At 35.9% G+C, this 22,489-nt stretch overlaps 1 protein-coding gene and 2 long non-coding RNA genes across 12 annotated transcripts in view; 2 read left to right on the top strand and 1 right to left on the bottom strand.

Moving 5' to 3' along the window:
- The window catches only part of smash (smallish), a 368,080-nt gene that overhangs the window by 4,549 nt on the left and 341,042 nt on the right, over positions 1–22,489 (bottom strand). For 6 of the 9 annotated variants that reach the window (XM_076523763.1, XM_076523760.1, XM_076523768.1 and 3 more), the window contains 7 exons: positions 13,770–14,078; positions 10,367–10,594; positions 6,940–7,301; positions 5,693–6,065; positions 2,699–2,755; positions 2,137–2,459; positions 152–392 (listed from right to left, as the gene is read on the bottom strand). In XM_076523763.1, the coding sequence (XP_076379878.1) occupies positions 152–392; positions 2,137–2,459; positions 2,699–2,755; positions 5,693–6,065; positions 6,940–7,301; positions 10,367–10,594; positions 13,770–14,078 (1,893 nt within the window). The remainder of the gene's footprint in view (positions 1–151; positions 393–2,136; positions 2,460–2,698; positions 2,756–5,692; positions 6,066–6,939; positions 7,302–10,366; positions 10,595–13,769; positions 14,079–22,489) is intronic. The other 3 variants (XM_076523766.1, XM_076523769.1, XM_076523767.1) reach the window with 3 other exon arrangements.
- LOC143259867 (uncharacterized) lies at positions 1,428–6,524 on the top strand. The gene is made up of 2 exons (XR_013033884.1): positions 1,428–1,676; positions 6,159–6,524. It is a non-coding gene; the product is annotated as an uncharacterized LOC143259867 (long non-coding RNA).
- Positions 9,246–11,987, top strand: LOC117220407 (uncharacterized). 2 transcript variants are annotated; one of them, XR_013033883.1, is made up of 4 exons: positions 9,246–9,507; positions 11,325–11,502; positions 11,624–11,688; positions 11,770–11,987. It is a non-coding gene; the product is annotated as an uncharacterized LOC117220407 (long non-coding RNA). The 2 variants fall into 2 exon arrangements; XR_004490266.2 differs by lacking the exon at positions 9,246–9,507 and having other exon boundaries at positions 11,065–11,502.

A 22,489-nucleotide genomic window follows, 5' to 3' on the forward strand; every position in this document is an offset into this window, starting at 1 on the left:
AAGGAAATTGCAAATTGGTTGAATTATTTTTGCTCCAGATTTATTAGTACAAGTCTGATTAAAATCGTCGATCCAACACACACACACACAATCGCAACCTCTTCTTGTAAGTTAAATTTTATACTATTACGCTCAAAAATCAAATTCTCACCTGGATGAGCCAGTGTTGGTAATTCAAGTCGTGGGCCCCACGTGGCACATCGCTCTTTCTTCGCTGAACCCATTGGTCACTCTGAACGATTCGTGGTCGAGGTACTGCACTAAGTGCCTGCAACGTCTGTCTGCTCATTTGTTGACCAGCGTGGCTCGACAGTGTCGTGACCGATGCACTATGCCGCAAAGACGCGTCCACTTGTTGCGGAATCGAATCCGCAGACGGAATTCTGCTGTTCCTGTTCATATTCACAAATCACCATTCCATCGGTTATTATCGAATCAAACTTTCCTATCGTCGATATTAAGATACTCGTCTATTCTTGACACATTGCGGACCTTTAGTATGCAAATCTTAGCAGTCAAATAAACATTTAACACGACAGCAATTTTCGATTACAATTAAATAACTGGTCACTGGATATGAAGAGATTTTGAAATACAGCAGCGATAAGAGGCTCAAAAATACTATGTTGCATTAAGATTTTCTATATTTAATATTTTGGTACAGTTACCGTTATTAATCGGCAAAATATAAGAAACATCTTACACAGATGCATATTCTTGGTTGTAGTAAACCTTCTTCGAAAATATGAATTTTATTTTCTTACAATTTTTTAATTTTTTTACAATTTTCTAATTTTCTTTTAATTTTTTAATTTTTATTCTATTTTAGTAATTTTATTTCATTAAAATTCTTACTATCTCTTTCATTTGTCACATGCACTAAATAGAACACTATTGCAATATAAAAAGCGAGTTATATATCAAATTTTATTCAAATGTTAACGATATGTAAAGTTTCTCAATTTTTGTTGGTAAGTGTACTCGTGTTTAATAAATGTGTAGTTTGATGTGACATATATTGAAACACTGAACAAAACAGCGATTTTCAACTATAAACAGATAACTGAATAAATATTTATTGCACAAATGGCACCGATTACTGTGCATAGATAAGAATGAAATGTTTGGTCCGCAACGGGTTCAAAAATTCTGCTGCTAGTAAGAATGATCGAATTGCAACTGAAGACTACAGACACCGAAAGACCACACGTCACCTAGCCAGAAAATGTTACACCAAGCGCAACAAAGCGGAAAGCTATAGCTATAGCAGGAAATTGTGTGACACGATCAATGGTGGTACGCGTGTTCCACTTCTAATTTGCATTTCCTGCTGTGGATCGATTGTTTAAGCGCTGACATAACCGTGCCCTGTTTCGGTAGGTGGAGAACATCAGGACTATCTTCTTCAACAAGTATATAAACTTTTTCTTAAATTACAACTATTTTACAGTATTCAATCAGTAACTTCATCAACTTCCATTCGTCAACGTTACAAAACTGTGAAATATACTACACGAATTTATGAATACCGATGCAACCACTTATTAAAATTGGTAAAAGCATTAATTTTGTATGAAGATTTGCTATAATGATGAAGGCTGCTGCAGAAACAGGCGCCGATATCGAACGTGTTAATTTTTTGGCAAATTAAGGCGAAGCTGCTTATCGAAGAAATTGTAAGTTTGAAGTAAATCTTAACAGACCGCGGATTTTTATGCAAAATGAAAATTGTCTCCTCTAATTGTAAGATACAAGAGCTATATATATATTGATTTCGTTAATCAATAATTTTAATAATATCACGCAACAATATTTACAAATTCTTTAAAATTTCTCTTGCAATTCCTGGTGTTATAAAAATCTTTGAAAAATTAGATACACTTATTTATTCAAGTATACAATAAAAATCATATATAATTACATAGATATTATCATAGAATCAAAATTACGAAGTTATAATTACAGAAATACTGAGTTTAAATAAATACAATCTATCGTTATCGTTATAAAACAACATAAATTAAGGTTCGTTAGTTCTACTGTTAAATGTTTTTTCTGTCTTGTATTTGTCCACTAATTTTCGTGATAAATGCATGAAATCCGCAGTCTAGTAACGAATAGCGATAATGCGATTACCTAATGGTGACATCCCTTTGTCTGTGCTCTATCAAACGCAATGGCTTCGCCGGTGGTATCGGTGGGGGCGGCGGCCTTCTTCTTTGCACGTCCTGCAGTTGAAGATTCGGCATCGATGACCTGTAATTCACTGGTGGCTGATTCTTGTACTGCTGTATATTATTCGCGGAACTGTGCGCAACGTCCTGTAAAGATTTCCATTGTTCCTGCAATTGCTCGGCCAGTTTTAGTTGCTTCTGTTCACGGTACGCCAAATTATTGCGTTGTCGTTTCAATTCCTCCTGCTCCAATTGTAGTAATTCTCTTTCCACTCTGAGCACTTCCTGCTCGAACAATATAGAACATTTAATATTACACGTTCTTTCGTTAGGCGAAGAAAGCGGTATTCTTTTAATAGTATCGTTATGTACACATCCACGATTCTTTAGACGTTCAGAAACGAAATTTCCGTTGTAATTTGTACGATATCTTTGATATCATCTATATCAAATCGGTAGCTGCTTTTGTTAGAAGCAAGCCGCGAGATACGAAACAAAAACGTTTTAAAATGATGTTCCCTTACCCCAGAAGCAAACTCGTCTTCTTCGTCGTTCAACCCAGCACCAACCAATGTCGTGTTCTGCGAATAATTATCAACGATTCGCCCGTTAACTTTTTTACTGTGCAACAAGTCTCGTTTTACAGCATGCAGTTCAGAATGCTTATTAGCGTGACTAAAATTACATGCAAGCACTTCTCGACACATAAGTTCCTGACGGAACTCTTAATCTTGTTGCTACTTATGAGCTGTAATTGCATTTCTAGCAATTATTAATGCTTATTATACCGTTGCTTTGTATTCGCCGGCATTAAACGCTTCCTAACTAAATTTCGAATCGAATTAAAACATTTCAAGCCTTCGATCGATTAGGTTATTTCAGTAAGAAAAAGCTGTAGTACCTTTTATTGCAAATGTTTCGTCGACAAGAGAATTTTCGCATATTAAACTAAGTATACAGTTGTTTGGTCTCTACACAAGTAAACGAAAACAAGTTTTATTAAACGCGATTTTTAAGTCCGTGCTCGAAAAGAAAATCGATGCTACATTTCCATAATTCTTAATGACATAAAATGTGATTTACACACTGTATAGCTTGAATTAGTGAACGAGTGAAATAAAAAGTGTGTGCAACGCTGTACATTTAGCACGAAACAAACTCGTATAAACAAATATTTACGTCCAGGTACGATATTCTCTCTTCGTAGGAGAATTAGGATCGATGCTTTAAATATATCTACAGTTCGTGTATAGTTTATTTAACTTTCCCGTTTCCAACGATCCAATAGTGTACGATTTTTGTTGTCATTTCATCGCATTTGGAATGAAAAGTATTTCTATTCTTTCTATTCATTAAGGCTTCATGGTTACGCAATCGCTTTATACATTTATTATATACAAACATTTACAAAATAAACAAAAAAAACGGTTATTCGCCATAATTACCTACTTGAATATCAAACACTGCGCTATGAAAACTTTTGAAGTTGCAGTAAAACAAGATGCTCCTGTCGCGCCACTAGCATTCGTTCGACTGAAACGCTAACATGTACGGTGTCGAAGTGAGCGAGTGAAGTAGCCTAAAGCCGGTTAACAGATATTTATTTGTTCGATTCTGCGAAATCGCGCTATTCCGTATTAGGCTATTATTCCGTATTCGGTCGCTTTCCTCTAGATTAAACAGATTGCACAATCGAAGGTCGTGCCTTGTGTGTATGTATCTAGTGCATGCTATATTTGTGCAACAATGTTGTGTACTGAAGCATGGTTGACTTTGCGAAAAATCCAACAAAACGCAAAATCCAAATCCGCTATGAACTTTTCATTACGTACTTTTTCAATTATGCCAGTGAAATACTTTCCACACTCAAACTTCAATAAGACAACAACAAAGAATCGCACGTCAATATGGGACTAACGTAAAGCGTGGACACCACTCTATAAATTCATGGCAATTTAACAGGGGATAATCCCCAACCAAGAAGTTCAACAAATTCTGAAACTTTGGGTATATGTAGAGCATATGTAGATATATACATATTGCGTAATTTCTTTTCTTGTGTAAATTAAGAAATAAAACAATTACAAAAAAAATATCGATTATTTATATAAATAAACGATGTATAAATAAATAACAATATATTTAGACAAAAGAATTAACTTTTGTTTGAAGATTTTTCCTATCTTGTACAGTTTGCGAATTATAGCAATGAAATAAAAGATAGCCGAATATTTAGGATTTACTTTGCAACCCTTATTGTGAACTTAAGCAAAAAGAAATTGCGTAATACTTATTTACATATACTCTACATGTCTCCAAAGTTTTAGAATATTTTGAATTTTCGAGTTGGGAATAGTCCCTTCGAAATCGCAAAAAGTTCTTCAAACTCTGTTTTACTCTGAATTCATTGACCTTGTATTGCACAAGTAACTTCTGTAATACCTAGCCTGCGGATTTTATGCATTTAGAACAAAAATCAGGTCGATTGTAAAACAGTGAAAAAATTTGGAGCTGGTTAAGATCATTAAACAAAGAGATAAGTGTCTACCTATATCTTGTAATCAATACAAACGCATTTTATTTTGCATAAAAATTTGGAACGATATACAAAATAAAGCCATATAAGCAATGAGGTTTGCTAGAATGATTACTTGTGAAGTACAAGACGAACGAGAAGAATCAAATATTTTTGAAGAACAGATACATTTTTCTAACGAGCTTATAATCAATAAAAATCAACATTATCTAAGAAATGTCAAAGTTTGATTTCCATGGTGTATGTATATAAAGGGTGGGTGAAAAATCGTGATACAATCGGCCAGGGAATGATCCTAAATGGAGAAATGAGTGGAAAAAGGAATTTAAAATGAGTTTAAAGATCCGCCAGGTTTTTATGGCTTGTAGTATGACGAGAAGTATAATTGGTATGCGATGATTAGACGCGTCACTTGATTCATATTCAATAGTATTATTTTGTCAATCTATTTTTCTCGAAAACGGATCCTTGAATGAAAAAATATTACCCTTTTTCTCTACTTATTTTTCCATGTAGAATCATCCCCTGGCCGGTTGTACCACGATTTCTCAGCCACACTATACAGGATGTCCCAAAAATGTCTCGCAATCCGGAAATGGGGGTTCCTGAGGTCATTCGAAGTAACTTTTTCTTGAGCGGAAGTGCAATCCGCGGCTTTGTTTACGAGTTATTAACGAAAAATAGCGACCAATGAGAGGCGAACTCGGTTGGCGAAACGAGCCAATGAGTGGAACTGTGCTCGATGGCTGGGCCGCCTCTCGTCAGTCGAGCTCGTCTCTTATTGGCCAGTATTTATTGTTAATAACTCGTAAACAAAGCCGCGGATTGCATTTTCGCTAAGGAAAAAGTTACTTCGAATGACCTCGGAAACCCACCACTTCCGGAATGCGAGACAATTTTGGGACATTCTGTATAAAGAGAGAATATCGTACTCGTAAACAAACCAATCGCAACCAAGCAATGAAAATAAAATGCTACTGACCTCTTGCTCCCGTATTTGACTTTCCATGGCCCTGATGCGTTTCTCTTCTTTGCGCCGGGCATCGGCCGCCCTCCTTTCCTCCTCGATTTCATTTTGGATCCTGAGCTGTTCGGCCTGCGCCCTCAGCTCTTCCTCCTGCCTCTTCTCTTCAGCACGCTTCGCCTCTGTCTCGGCACGCGCCGCTTCCTGCTGCCTGGCGGTTTCCTCTTGCTGTTTGCGCAACGCTTCCTCCTGCTTGCGAATGTTGTCCTCGTTCTTGCGCATGGTCTCTTCCTGCCGGCGAAGAACCGCTTCCTGGGCCCGTTCCCGTTCCAGCTGCATCTTCTCTTCCTCAAGCTTGCACAGCTTGTGCGCCAATTTCTCCCCCAAGTCACTGTTTCGTGATGAATGTCTCGATTACTCGACAGAACCACGGCTAACTACCATCGTTTGTTTTTTTTTTGTCTGTTTGTCTCTATGTACACAGGCTAGCGTGTGGTGAACCGGGAAAAATGGGTGACGACCGATACCAGAGGAGCAACGCAGCGAGCAGCGATAGTGATAGTAGAAGCGGTAGGAAAGGACCATCAGTGTTCAAAGTAAAAGTGTTTTTATTTTATTCATAACCGTTTTTGTACATTGATTCTCGACATACAGATTCAATATAACTTTCATATATCTATATATTTCTATATACATACAAAACACGCTTAAAGATAGAGTAGATATGTGTCGTCGGAATAGCCGCGGGCGTCAATCTAGAAGGATTCACGAGCTCGAGGACTCTACCGAACCGGATTTGAACGCACTGTTTTATCGGCACGCTATTTCCTAGGACACATTCGTGATCGAACACACAGAGCTAAACTTGCTGTTATTTAACATACAGACTTAGGAGCATCCGAAACCGTCACCTTGGTTCCCGCAGACGTGCCAACGATATTACAACAGAGAAACGTCTTCGCCGAGGAACGCTCGGGCAGGTGTTGCCACCTGGGAGAGCCCAGAAGGAGGTGTGGTACACCGTGTAAATAAACGTGAATCCGAGTAGAACACAATATACCTTCGATACCTGGTGGTAAATTAGAAAACCAGAAAGCCCAACAACGGAATTTCGAGAACCGCATCGCACTAATCCCCGACTAAACTGAAGAATAGATTGTCAATGCAGCCGTTGTCCAAAAGAAGCGACGTCGAACCGAACCGATAGATAAAGAAGGACCCTAAACCCTCCACTGACCATTGCAATTGCCACGGTGAATTCCTACCTGTTCATCTCGCAATTGTTGCCGTACCGCCACTGCTCCTCTTTCTCGAGGACCTCGATGATCTCGCGCTCCTTTTTCGAGATTTCGTCCTCCTCGGACGAGGTCACGCTGGCGCCGAACGGCTCGCTGCTTTGTCGACTGTGCTGCGACATGTCCGGGCTGACCGGCTGCTTCGACCAGTCTTCAGCGTGGCCCAACTCGACCCCGGAGTCTCTCTCGTGGCTAGAGTCTTGTTCGTAGTTGCTATCCGTGTCGTACGAGCGACGGTGCAGTTGTTCGATGCGTCTCTCTTCGGCCAGGATCGCCGCCATGTCCGGCGGCTTTGTCAGAGTCAACTCACGCTCAAGGTCGTCATCGTTAACCTGGAAGACGAGGCCGATTGCTTGAAAGGCGTTTAGCTTAACCACATATAATACATGATCGGAGAAAGTACGAAGACAGTTCAGACATGATTAGTTCATTAGATTGGCGAGCAATTTAATAACTTTCTTCTTTATTCAGTCTCTTGTACTGTAACAGGATTAAATCATATTAGACTCTAGAAGATTTAATTTATACTACATGTAAATGATGTAGTTGATGTAAATGCTGTGTGATGGCGATAAAGATTTCATGCTTAATGTACAGGGTATCCCATAATTATGTTAACACCCGGGAAGGATTCTTGAGGTGATTTGAGGTAACTTTTTCCTTAGCGGAAATGCAATCCGCGACTTTGTTTACGAGTTATTAACGAAAGAACAGTGACCAATGAGAGGCGAGATCAGTTGACTCGTGGCAGATGAGTGGAAGTGTGTTTTTCGTTAATAACTCATAAAGAAAGTCGCGAGTTGTTGTGTCAAAAGTTATGTCAAATGACCTCAGCAACCCCACATTTCCCGGAAATACCATAATTTGGAGACATTCTCTCTACAAAATGAATTGCTCATTTCTCTAATGAGTCAAGTCCTCGATGCATAATCTGTTTTTATGAGAAAAACGTTCTCGTTACTTTAAAAAGTCCTCGTCCGCAAAGGATTAAAGACGAAGAAATGTTAATCAACGTAGCCGTTAAAAAAATCATAGTGCAAGGAATTCAAAGGATTAAAATAACTATCGACATGTTCTGTTGATAAGTGTTGTATGAAGTAATTGTAGAGATGTTCTTTTTTAATTCAGTAACCTATTATGTGTTGACAATACGATTTAGTCGAGTAGGATACTAAACCAATTTAGCAAAGTACATTAGCTGAACCAGATGTACAAACTACATCTATTGGGATATATTCTTTTAGAGTAGTTCATTAGCATTCAAGGTGTCGTCGCGTTGGTTCGAAGAAATTGCTCTGAAAGTTTACAATCCATAATGCTTCATAATTCACGTACAGTATTATCTTCCTAATTGACGCTCAGATTGTCTACAAAAATGGGCAATTTGGGAAGAGCAGATAACATTATTCGAGCCTTGCGGCTCGTTTTTATAGTTACCCATTGTCAACAATTATAAGAACGAGCTGCAAGACTCGAATAATCGTATCTACTCTTCCCAAATTGTCCATTTTTGTGGACAATCTGAGCGTCAATTAGGGAGATATTACTGTACGTGAATCATGAAGCATTATGGATTGTAATATGTTAATAATGTCAACGTTCTGTAAGCAAACTGGGTCTTTTTTGTTCAGAACGAAAATTCACGTAAAGTGCAAGAAACGTGTTTATCCACGAAGGGTTAACTAATATTAATGTTCAGCACTCGTGACTATGAAGGATCATCAACTGCGCTACAGTTCAAAAATAGTTTAATCATAATTTAATAATAAGTAACTCGCCATTCTACTAAATTAATCATCATGTTAGAACCAGCCTTGAGAATAGAAATGCATTCTGTTGTTTTACAAGGAAGTGTTGAAGTGGATGTTTACGATTATTCAATATCTAATCGTACAAATCCTATCTTTAGCATAGTTTCCCCTTTCCAGGTGGATTCATAAACAAATTTTCTAGAACAAATTCTATCGATGCATTTATCATTCACCGATAACACATATATAGTATAATTATATTTTACTGATAAATCAGATTGATGTATTGAAACAAAAATGATTTATGACGTTCCTTAATTTTATGTTAGCTTTTTGGCATCGATATCTTGCTCTTGAAGTAAAGGATACCAATACCTTTTTAGATATTAATTTTTGATTAGAAACCGAGTTCCTTTCGTGGACATTTTTAGTCGTTTAAAATCTGTATTTTCTTTTCGTAAATAGCCTAGTCGTCGAGCAAATCGCAAATTTCATTCTGTCCTTCATCCCGACGCGGTTGGTGTGCGTTACGTAAATCCATTCACGTGCTCCAATTAATATCATTAAACGATGTTACGGCGACGATACCATCTTTCGCAACGCTAAACGCGGGTGTACCAACGCGAAGTGCATTACTATGGAGCACGTTGGCTTCCGGAAACGAGTGAAAGTTGTCGAAACGGTGGAAACGCGTGAGAAGAAACGACAAGCGAAGAAAACAAGCGGAAAAGAATGTCGACAGTGTCGACTTTACTCGCGGAAAACATGAATTCTACACTGAGCTTAGGTACTAGTTTCAAAGTAATCACAATTAATCTGTGTTTTTGCTTATCAGAAATCAAATATTTTACTCATTTTTATAATTTTTGCGACATCTACCGTCGTAGCGTCGCAGGACATTTCTAATACACTATCTCGGTTACATCTTTTTAAGAATCAATAAAAAGAGCTAACCAAAGAGGTTGTTAAGAATTATAGAAATTGTGCCCTTCTTAAACTATTTTATGCAGTACATTATTTTCTTAACACTTTCACGGCCGCGCCAAAAACCTCAAGAATTTCATGAAATTAAAACATTTCATTCGGTTAAATGAAAATTGCAAAGTAAACTTATACGGCATCAATTACTTCTTCAGCATTCGTATCTCTTGCAAATCTTTACAAAATTAAGCAATCACTTCTAATTTTTAGAAATTAGAAGTGTAAGATTTACCCATTCGGCCATCAATCGACTGAATTTAAAAGGAGGAGATCTTCCCATTCGGCTGGCTAAGTCTTAAGACCCAATCAGCTTCGGTTTAGAATAGTTATTACAGATTTTGTCCATTCACAGCTACTTCGATATCGTAAAATTCGGCACCGTGAGATTTTTAGGAAAGTTTAGTAACATTTTTATCCTTTATGAAACGTAATAGTCTCTAACAGAAGTATAGAACTTTTTCTCGTTTTTAACTTTCAGAAATCTCGTTGTTGCTGTATATAGTTGCTTATAAAATTCGTTACGTATGCAATAATAATTTGTTCCCTTTAATGTGCGAGAAGTGATTCGATTATTTTCGTATTCGATTTATTTTCGTCGTACGCTCCAAGCGTGCGGTGGAAGTTAATATGAATCGTGTATTCGTAATGAACGGATAATCACTTACCCCTTCGATTCCAAGAAAATCGGAACGCCTCGTGCGCAATTCTTTTTTAATTCTGCGGGTAGAGTTTAATCTCTTCAGGGGCTCTATGGGAAGACTCTCCTCGTCGCTGACATCCACGGGTGGTGGCGGTGGTTTCTCCTTTGGAGGTTCTACACTGGTAGGTGGTCCAAGGGGAAATGCCAGACCGGTAACAATCTCTTCGTCGCTGGAGAGGTTCAGCGGTAAGATCTGTAATAGAAGAAATCCAATTAGTTAGAATTCTAGCGGTTTTAAGTAAATGGGCAGAGATAAACACGCTATTGCCTATAAAGAACTGCTATGGTTACTGTTTATTACGGACAGCTACCGTTCTGTGAGAACTTAGCCGTTTAATACGTCGGACATTTATGCGAGCATGGATTTTTACATTCTTAAATTACAAATGCTCCGTAACGTCCGTTCACTTTGCAGTATTCTATTATATTTTCAAAATAAAATATACAAGATTCGAGTTAAAATAAATAAATAATAATAGTTAAATAAAAATAATTATTACAATTGTTAACAAAATGCAAATAATAATTACTATTGTCAATAACATAAGTCACTTATACATTTAACTGGTTCGATCTATGCAACTTTCGCCACGATAAATGAGCCGTTTATTTTGAAAGTGGCATAAGTCACTTTTTCAAAAAAAATCGAGTTAATGGTAACACTAATTACAATTGAACGGTATCTTTTCGTTTAAAAAAAAAAAGTGACTTATGCCACTTTCAAAATAAACGGCTCAAATGTTTCTTGTCATTTCGAAAGATCGGGAAACATAGACAAAATGCAATTTCGTTTCCTCCGAATAAATAAATCAGCCTTTGTTTAAATTCTAAAGGTTTCTATGCTGCGAGTCTTATTAAATTCATTAAATTGCATTTCTTGCAAACCTTATTAATTATAGAACAATGCTTTGCACTTTCACTAGCCGAAGTTCTCAAAGGAAGTTTAATTAGCAGAAATCAGATATCTGACGTTTGCAGCCTACCAGAATATTAAAAGAAAAAAGAACTGTCTGCGTCTCATTCGATGATTGCGTTTCATAAAACTACGTACAACAACAAAAATGATGTAGCACAGTGTTATATAACAAAGTTTGTTTTCACGTAAGTAGAAAAATATGACTGAAAGCTGTTTGTTTTAAATGTTTTTCATTTATAATCCAATTCTATACACCTGTTATCAGAATTTTTATACAATATTATCGAACGTCTCTATTTTTTTCAGAAATAGTTAAATCCACACTGATAGGAGGTAAGCAGAAGATAAAAGATAGTCACGAGACGATTAAGGTAAAATGTTCAGATCTCTCTGTCGTAACCACTAATTACTGTTATCGCTGACACAGCAAATGTTGACTGTCTTCTTCACAGAAAGTATAATCGGTGTCGTACGCAATTTGGAAACAAATTTAGAAGTTGTCATAATGTATTCCAGAGAGTCAGACGTCATTCGCGCGAAGAAATTCAAAAGGCTGTCGCAGTAATCAATTACAGATCGTTGAATATACTATTACAAATCTATTTTTAATTCAAAATAATAAAAATGTATCACGATTAAATTTTATATTAAATTATATTATCAAATTCAATAGAGTTAAAAAATTAGATTACAAAACAAAGTTCTTTAACTTCAATGAAAACTGATATCAAACAGTTCATGCACTCGTATACACACGATTATCACGTTCACTGTCCAGTGCATCACGTATGATTCACAGCTACAATCATTATTGAATCATGTTTATTTAAAACACACGCGGAATATAGCTGATACGATAAGTAAATATGTATTAGTCGATCGCGAAAGCTACGACGCGAAATGACACATAGTAGTTAAGAATGGCAAACGTGGACCGTTTTTCACAACTCAACACATCATTTACTGTAAACAAGATTTTTTTAACACTAAGCTCTCACCGAGCTGGTCAAAACGTCAGGTTTCACATTTCTCGTTTTACGGATGCTGAAATTGTAAAAACTTTCATTGGAAATGATTGACTTTTCGCAATCCAAGCATACATCATAATAAAAATGGCGGAAGGTATAAATAAATATTTTCGTTGTTATAAGGTAACACACGTTAGTTATTTCTCGGTACGTTTGGTATTGACTGAGTTATATCTAAAACGAAAAAAGTTTGATCATTTCCTTTTTAATAACAATTCCAGAACTTACACTGTATTAACACTTTGTTTACCAGAATGCTATTAATTGGCCTTGCAGTTTCAAATTTAACAATTCCAAAAGAGATTGTTATATATCATATTCACTGAAATAATTCATTGAATTATAAATAAGATTGTCGTGGTTTTTGAGACATTTTTTAATAAAATTTTTAACTCTTGATCTTCGATCTTAATCAGCTAACTGTTGCAAACTCTTTGAAAAGTGTCCAAGTTACTCTAATTATACTGTATATATATTTGATTTTCACTATATTTTGTTTAGATAACAACACTTTTATAAAATATATAATTAAATGAATATCATACCTTTTAAAACCGAATAACGTTTCTCATAGTGGACAAAATGACCTGTATTTTTTTAGATGTTAGAGACACTAGTTTATTAGGCAATGTTTACAATTGTTTTTAAAAATTGCAGTTGCTTGAAATGTAAAAAGCAAGATTTATTAATTTACATCTGAGCTTATAACGAAATAAAAACATGTTTTGAAGGTCTCTGTAATTTACATGCATGCTACAAATTTCATTGCAATTAGTTGACGTTATTATGAGACACAAACAACTAAAGATCGCGGAGATCGCAGTTTTCCACGACTTTCGATTAGGCTATAATCTCGTTATAGGTTCAGATAAAAAAATTAACGAACATGAGAGTCTTTCCAAGTTAATAGCAAATTTAAGAAAAAAAAAAGTTTAAGAAAAAAATTTCGTTCAATTCGAAAAAATGTATTCTGTTTTGAAAGGTGTCCGAACATTAACGCGAATCACTATATATCCTTCTCAAACAGTTAGCTGTTTTCGACGAGTATACTCGTCATGAAGAAACGGTCTATTATGGAAAACAGTCGGTTAAAGCGTTAATTAAAATTATGGCAGAATCGTTAATTCAAATAATCTGCTGCGTCGTGAATGAAACTGAAATAATTTCTTTCGCAATTTTCAACATTTGATAAAAATGTTCAAATAACTGCTAAAAAACTGCCAGTAGATAAGGTATCAAGATATCGAGAACACATCGAAGCGAGCAAACTCTATTTTCAAATTGTCACATTAGAACTCTGCCGCATCCTGAGATCAGACGATGTTGTGAAAGTGGTTGCGACGAAATGAAAATCGTTTGGAAAGCGCAAAGCATCGAGTAACGCCGTGGGATCCGAGAAATCGGTTGCAAAGAGGATCGGTTACCTGCTTGGAGATGGGAGACATCGGGCTGAGGATGCCGATCGTGTCCAGCATGCCGATTTCTTGGTTGCCGAGGGTCAAGGTCGTCGGCCGTTCGGCCGCAGGGATGCACGCGGCCTCGGTGGTCTCAGGTGCATCGTGCGCGTCGATTGACTCCTCGATCAGCTTTCGCGGCGGTGGCTCGAAAGCCTCGATGATCTTCCCGTTCATCGCCGCTTCCTTTTCCTCGTGCTCTTCGTGTTCGACTGGCGGGCTCGGCTGGCAAATCGTCGCTGCCTCCTCTTCGTCTGCTTTCTCGATAACGATCGGTTCCTGTAGAGACGAGCACTGCGTTATTGCTTCTGCCATGCCGTACGGAACTGGGCTTGCGGCTAGCACCGCCACGAATTTTGCAACGCCACATTCTATGCAAATCGACACAGTCGTGCTTTGCCGGGTCCGGGCAGGGTTTCTCAAACTTGACCGTTGGCACGGCCGGGCCCGACCTTCCGGTAATTGCGACCCTTTATGACCCAACTTTCGAAACTGTTACACGCGCCGGCGGGCAATTCGCCTATTTTCTCAATCGGTTGGTTGCTGTGTTCGCTACGAAACAGTTAATCCTTGCGTCCATATTCGAAATTGCCTACGTCGTTTAATAACAGTGATTTCATAGTTTCTGTACTTATTTTTCTGCTCCAAATGCAAATCGATTTATATTTATAAGGCGTGTAATGACTAGACCGCGGATCCTTACAATAGTATTTTCGAACTGTTTAAATGTTTTTTTCTATTGATCCATTTATTTTTGTCATAAATGCATAAAATCCGCAGTCTAGTAATGATAACATTCGGACACCTTTTAAAAAACTTTCTTAAAAATTAGATGAAATGACTTGAACTTGTTTCAGATGCTAGACGTTTCAGTTTACTAGACAATGAGTAAAGACATTTTTTTTAACAATTTACAAACTACGTTTTTCCAACTTTCTTGTCTGAGCCTGTAACGAAAATTTAAAGAATGCGTTTCATAGATATCAACTTATACGTGGACCGCGGATATTTATACAAATTAAAATGTTTATGAATGATTTGCAAAAAGAAGTATGAACAGAAAAATTGGTTTCTTGTGTTAATAATTTAAATTGTCTTTTAAAAGAATGTGCCCATATCGTTACATTCTTCTAATACTTTCATTTTATATTTCACCTATTCATTTTAATAATAATTTTTTGTTTCAAGGTTTCGATAAAAAATTCCCTTTTGAGAAAAGATGCAAAAAAATTCATTGGGATTTGTGAGAGATAAGAATCTCGACATTTCATATTGCATGACCTAATAGAAAACGGATTGTTCAAATTTTCCTTTTAAGTTCAGATAAAATAGTTGAAAAACATCATCTCTTATTTGTTTGTTATTTCAAACAATTGCTAAAAAAAAAATGTTAAGTTATCTGGTCCAATTTTTCAAACATTATTGCTTTTGAAATGGTGTCTATATCGTTCCTCACTGTAAATAAACTGTGGATGTCTGCGCAAAATGAAAACAGAGATTTATTTCTCCTTTCATTAAATTCAATCAATTGTGAAAGATATAATAATGTTTTTTATTATTTTTTTAAAAATATTTACTAATCTATATTTGATGCACTCATTTTTGTTTCACAGTAAGGCCTTGGTATGACCCGGTGTTCGGATAATAGAACACTTACTTAGTCACAGTGCCAGACATAATATTATCGATTTATATAGTAAATCATTTTGCATATTGGTTCCTTTAGATCGAGCTTTAATTTATTATTTGAAATAATAAAAATGTGAAACATATTTTGATGATAACGAATTCTCACATTGAAGTCTAGTTACAAATAAAGTGGAAATCTACGGCAATTTAGCTACTTATTAACTGGAACATACAAAAGATAAAAAAGTTGAATTGCTATTGCAAGCGGATTGTTGCGGCAATCAAGCAAAGATATAGATTCTTCTGCTATTTGTGGAACTCTAGATAAGTTTGGACTCAAGGCAATTATTAGATGAAAATTAAACGATGATTGCATCCAGAAATTTAATGCCGTGTGAACAGCCACAGCTGCTGCATCTCTAATTGTTTTGAGCAATGTGTTTTCCTGTCTCCGCGCGTTGCAAAAAAAGTGCAGCACGATGGAGAACAGTGATGCGTTTTACTGACCTGCTAACCGATGTAGTCGAAACAGCGAACCACCGATATGTGCATACATATAAAGTGTTCTAATATTGTCACAGAGAAATCTTGATTACTTCTCTTATTTGTGAAAATCGCTAATCGATTCTTTCTGCTATTAGCATTTTCGTTTATAGACGGATTTACGAATTACAAATCCAAAAACTTACAGGCAAAGAGGAGAACGATTGATATTAATAATTGAAACATTACAGATTCGATATTATTGGTCATAAAGAGCCCGTGTCATTTTTGTTACTGTGTTTGTGTAGCATGCAATTAATTGGAAAGCAATTTCAGCGGAAACAATTGACACTAACTCTTCGATTGCGAGAACTTATTTTGAAATTAGGCTATAATTTCATTGATTAGTAGTAGTAGAATGTAAATCATTATGTACATTTACATTTCGGAGGATTAACTTAAAAGATAATCTTAAGGTGATGGTTTTACATTTGTTACACACACGTGCAAAACGTGAAATGTAATAATAAATTAATTTCATAAAAACTTCAGAAGCTTTCGTGCGTTGGGTGTCGTTCAACATTTTCGATTGTAAGCTGTATTCGTTTGTTTTGAAATAGTCATTCTACAATTGCGTTATTTCAACGTGGATTTAGATAAGGATTATTTTAAATACTCAGAATTAGACTGCGAATTTTTATGCGGAATAAAAATATTCGGCATCAATGTTAAAGAAGAAGCTGGGCACCGAATTCTTTCTTTAATAATTTTAAAGAGTTGGAAGCTGCAGGTAGATATTTTTAAATAGTTTCAATTTTTCTGTTTGATATTGCACCTGCTCGTTCTTGCTGGAAATGCGTAAAATCCGCAGTCTATCAATAATAAAATATCATATTAACGCTAGGTTTACGGGCTTTTTAATTTACGATTAATGAGATCGTAAATCTAGATCTATGGAGAATATATTCAATAAATTTGTTTTTTTTCCTGGCACATTCATATGTGCTTATCATAATCCATAAAAATCGTTAAAGTCTGAGTAAATTTATTTTTCTTATTTTCATCGGTATTTATACGTATAATCTCTTGGTCATCTTCGATCATATAAAACAGTCCGTTCAGTGCTCCGTAAATCTGGTATTATACATGTATTTGAAAATAATCAGTGACTAAATTCGAGAGATGTTGCTCACATCCGAAGCAATGTTACTTTCCGAGTAAAGCGGCGATCACACACTCCCATGCACTGCAAACGATAACAAAAGCATTTTGTGCGGCAAAACAATTATCACGTATTCCCATGCACGCTTCATTATTCCCTCGGGAACGATAGTACTCTGCCAGACAAGAAACTAACGATTGAAATCAACACGGATTAAACGAAGGAGATGCAAAGGGAGATAACTGTAACGGAACGAAGCTTGAGAAACACTGGATTTCGAATAACAACTTGAGTGGCAACTGTGGTTTCGGATGGAAGATCATTTTGCATTCTACGGGTCTCGTTCAGGTAGACTATTGTTTTTTTTTTCGTGTTCGCCATGTTTTCGATAGACATCGATGCACCGGCGTTCATGCATGACTACCACCATAAATCTTTTTGCACAATCTGTGCAGAATAGAACACGTGCAAGGAGAACATTCGTTCGTAACATTGACGAACTGTAAACGAAAAAAAAATGTGTGTTCTGTGTCGCGTGAATTGTTGTAATATTCGAACAGACAGACTTGTTCCGAGTAAAGTACGCGAGTTAGAGATTTAGGATTTTACGAATTTAAGCGGAACATGTACTCCCGACTGAAATTATGAACATTATTTGACTTAATTATACAATTATAAACGTTATTTCTAATTACTGAAAGCTCATGTTTGTGGAAGAATGATAAAGTACTCAATAAATTGACAGAGGTGATCGATAATTAAGCTGTAGACATTATGAAATTACGACTGATGAAATTATGGTTGACATAGGTTTTAGATTAGTTTCGAGTTGATACGTTAATTACAGAGAGTTTATGAAATTCACAACACTATATTGATGATTTACCTTCTGCTACTTTTTATTAAACTGCTATTCTACTATAATTCTAGTAAACTTATCTATGAGAATGCAATTATACGCAGACATTCACAGTTCATGAGCGGAAAGAAAAAGTATATCTCGAACTGATAACAATCTTGGAGTACCTTCGGAGTAATCTAATTAGACTCGATCAGAGTATCGTGATTTGAACTAACAGGAGGAGGACGAAAATTTATAAGATAACAATAATAATCTCTTTAAGAGAATGTGAGTGGATCGTTGCTTTGAATATTATAATTGACACATTAATCTATCCGAAATAGGATAAGAGTGATGCTCTCGAACTTCTTTTTTTATGAGATAATTTATATAGGATGTTTATTTTATCCTGCACATTGAAATAACTACATTATTATAAAAAAAGTGCGTCAGGACAACTTTGTTCAGTTCTCAAAGCTGAGAATCAAGATCATTTTTTCCAAGTGTCGATCGCTATTTTTTGGACATCAATTGCTGTTTTGTATAACCCAACACTGTGGTATACATCAAGACGAATTCAACGACCTCTGACACTATGGCCTTCAAATGATCTTCAATGGAATTGAAATGCTTCTTCATGATGTTCCCTTGCATTACCGAGGAATGATGTGGTTTGAATACGACAGGTGTCTAACCCATTATGCGAGAAACCAAATTATTAAATTTTTTCTTCAAGGTCATTCGAAGGCCACAGTATCAGAGGTCGTTGAATTCGTCTTGATCTGTCTGTCTTGTCTGTCTGATTTATCAGCGTTATAAAAAATAGGAATTAATGTGTACAAAATAGGGGGATGGTCTTTAATGGTTGAAAAAAAATGAACTCGAGAGAAAAAACACGAATCATAATACTTGTAGCTTTGAACTAAACAAAGTTGTCCCGCCACATTTTCTTGTATCAGCAAAATAACGAAGATACTTCAATTTGCAGGATAAAATAAATACCCTATACATGTGTAAAATGAAAAGAAATTCTTGCACTAGAACTTCACGACAACACCCAACACTAGCAGTTCATTTAATGGAAAAATTATACTGATGAACACTCATGCGCTATTGCCGTTTACTGACGAATGTGCTAGCAAATAAAGATAAGATCTTTTGGTAATAATGATAGCGTTTATCTAGATCAGTGTTTCCCAACCTTTTCGGATCGTGCCCCACCTTAACGGCTCAGTGATACCTCTCTTCCCAATACAACAGTAAACCAGGTTCTGAATCAGTTCATAACCAGTTTGTAAATCATATTCAGCTTTTTGCAATGCATAACATTTTTGGGTCTTATTTACCTTTTCATAAATTAAATTTATCTTTTTGCAATTCTAATTTATCCTTCTGCAAATAAAATTTACCCTAACTATTACTTCGAAAATTTAATTCAATTTTATAATTTAATATGAATCTATATTCTTATTTACAAAATAATAAAAATTTCGTAACACATAATTAATCTATGATCATTTTTTATAAAGTTTTCTTTGAATTTTGAAATTTATTATGAAATTATACATTTATCTATCAAATAATACAAATATTATTAGAAATAATTAATGTCATTCAATAAAATGACATTCAATTTTTTTTATTTACAAGGGTAAATCAAATATAAACTGGAATTAATTTTTTACGAACGCAACAGAATATTATCAAATTTTTCACGAAAGAGGACGCAAAACGGCCAGAGAAAACTCAAGGCAAAAAGTTCGGTATCAACACCCTTAAGAAGACTCAGTTGTACGAGTGGCATAAACAATTTTTAGGACGAGATAGTGTTGAAAATGAAAGACAGGAACATTGCCCGAAAGGTGACCCAAGGGTGACCACCGAATAACAATTGCTGAAATTGCCCGGAAGGCGAAATAACCTACGGCAGTGCACAAACAATAGCTACTGTCACTCTTCGGTTTCAAAAAGACCCTATCGCCCTGTGATTATGATTTGTTTGGGCCAGTCAAAATTTTACTTGGAGGACGGCGATTTGATGACGATGCTGCTGTCGCTGCGTTCGTGCGCGAATAGCTGGTGTCACAACTACTTTCATATTAAAATAGCGGAATAAAAAAATTAGCTATTGACAACGCTGTTTTTAGTGTTGGAACAAATGTGTTTCCATATCAGAAGATTATGTAGAAAAATAAATACCAACATTCGTATTTTTATGATATATCAATAAATTAAAAATAAATATTTCTAGTTTATGTTTGATTCACCTTCGTAATATAAATTTTATCATAAATAATTACAAGTAAATGAATCTATCTTGCAAAAAGATGAATAAGACCTGCCAAAGGATTAATTGGGAGTGCAAAATTTGTAATAAGTGCTTCAAATAAAAAAGACATACGTAAAATTGTTTTTCCACATAATTTTTTTTTAAATTTTATGTCATGAAACAGCTCTAAAACATAATATCTACGTTAGTGTAACCTTGAATTTGATGCGTGCTCCGAAAAGTCTTGATTTGAGATTATTAATGTAGTCAATTTCAATTTCAAATCTCTGCGGTTTGTAACATCCAGACGATTTCTTTTTTTCACTAAGAATTTATTTATACACTAAAGATGAATTCCATTAAAAGTGTCGAAAGAAAGGGTAACAATAATTCTCTTGCAAAATTAATTGAAATTTGATATTTCGTTCGTGACTCGTTACAAAGCCATACCATTATATCATTATTATTATATGTTGAATAGTATCTAACAGACTCAATATTTTATGTACTGCCCACACACAAACATCAATTTACATTTACTATTTCATCACGTTGAATCGACTATAATATTGTCATTTTTTCTCTCGAAAGTATTTTAACATCAATAATTTAGTTCTGGTAATTATTTTCCAATTGCTCATCAAAATATTGAAAATTGTTTCTCGGTGGGTCGAACACCCTAAGTTGAGAAACACTGATTTAGATCCACGGGTGCGCCAGGACTCGGATTCGCAATTCGTGTAAACTGCTCCAGTTTCGCTTCGTATATACGATTCTGAAATTAATATAACTGTGGAACAATCAGCTATTTCTCACGCATAACGCGTAAAGATATTACCAAACGAAATGAGATGTCTCGGTGTAGTTGAACAAACTTAAGGGAGCGGGTCGCCGCACACTATGACGAGCCACACATACAAGAAAACCATATACGTATATTAGTTTTAGGGGTTTCTATCGACCAAAACTGACGCTTTAATATCGAAGTATGCAGTTCACAAGTGGAAAATTTAGATTCCGGAAAGACTAAACGACTGGGCTTCGGTTGTAGAAATATCCGTTTTGCAGTTATTGCGGAGATATTTGCAATATTCGGCCAGAGTGGTGTCAATCTCACGAGCATGACGTCACAAGATGGCCGCCGCTAACAGTTTTTCGTAAATATCGAGAGATATAGAGCTCGAATCGAAAATTCACAACCGAAGTCCAGTAGATAAGGCACGTACAAAGGCAATGGAGTGTATTTTCAGTTGATTTCTTAGTTAATTAAGACACAGGAGTAGTTGATAGACCGAAGCACCAACCCCGAGCTTCCGACATTTTTCACTACTAGCGTCACAGTTCTCTTCCAACCAACAAGCTGCACCACAGCGAGCTCAACCGTCAGGTATATAACATAACCTTGACATAATCTTGACATAACCGTCTTTGTACGTGTCTTATCTACTGGGCTTCGGTTGTGAATTTTCGATTCGAGCTCTATATCTCTCGATATTTACGAAAAACTGTTAGCGGCGGCCATCTTGTGACGTCATGCTCGTGAGATTGACACCACTCTGGCCGAATATTGCAAATATCTCCGCAATAACTGCAAAACGGATATTTCTACAACCGAAGCCCAGTCGTTTAGTCTTTCCGGAATCTAAATTTTCCACTTGTGAACTGCATACTTCGATATTAAAGCGTCAGTTTTGGTCGATAGAAACCCCTAAAACTAATATACGTATATGGTTTTCTTGTATGTGTGGCTCGTCATAGTGTGCGGCGACCCGCGCCCTTAACCCTTAACAGTTCAATAGCGGCAAAAGTCAATAAAACCGTAAAATCTGACAGAAAACTATGGAAAAATAGAAACGATTTCGATAAAAATATATGAATAAATTTTTATAAAAGAAACATTTTTTTTCTATATTTGATATACAAATCATTGGTACATAATTTCTTTACAGATGAAAAATATCTTGGACTTGGCGATACGTAAACTCGAAACACAGCAAATTCTCTCCAATTGTTCCTTAGTTTGTAAGCAAAAATGGACAATTTGGGAAGAGATACAATTATTCAAGCCGGGAATCACCGATTGTCAGCAACTTCAACAATAAGCCGCGTGGTTCGAATAATCGTATCTCCTTTTCCCAAATTGTCCAATTTTGTTTACAAGCTGAGGGACAATTGGAGAGGATTTACTGTACTTCTAATCCGCCAAGGGTTAACACATTATTGTCCGGTCATGAGCCACAGATATCTTAGGAAAGCAAGATATTTTTATTAGGAATGATGTTATCACGATCACTTATATATATATA

Source organism: Megalopta genalis, chromosome 7, assembly GCF_051020955.1.
Source record: "Megalopta genalis isolate 19385.01 chromosome 7, iyMegGena1_principal, whole genome shotgun sequence".
NCBI lineage: Eukaryota > Metazoa > Arthropoda > Insecta > Hymenoptera > Halictidae > Megalopta > Megalopta genalis.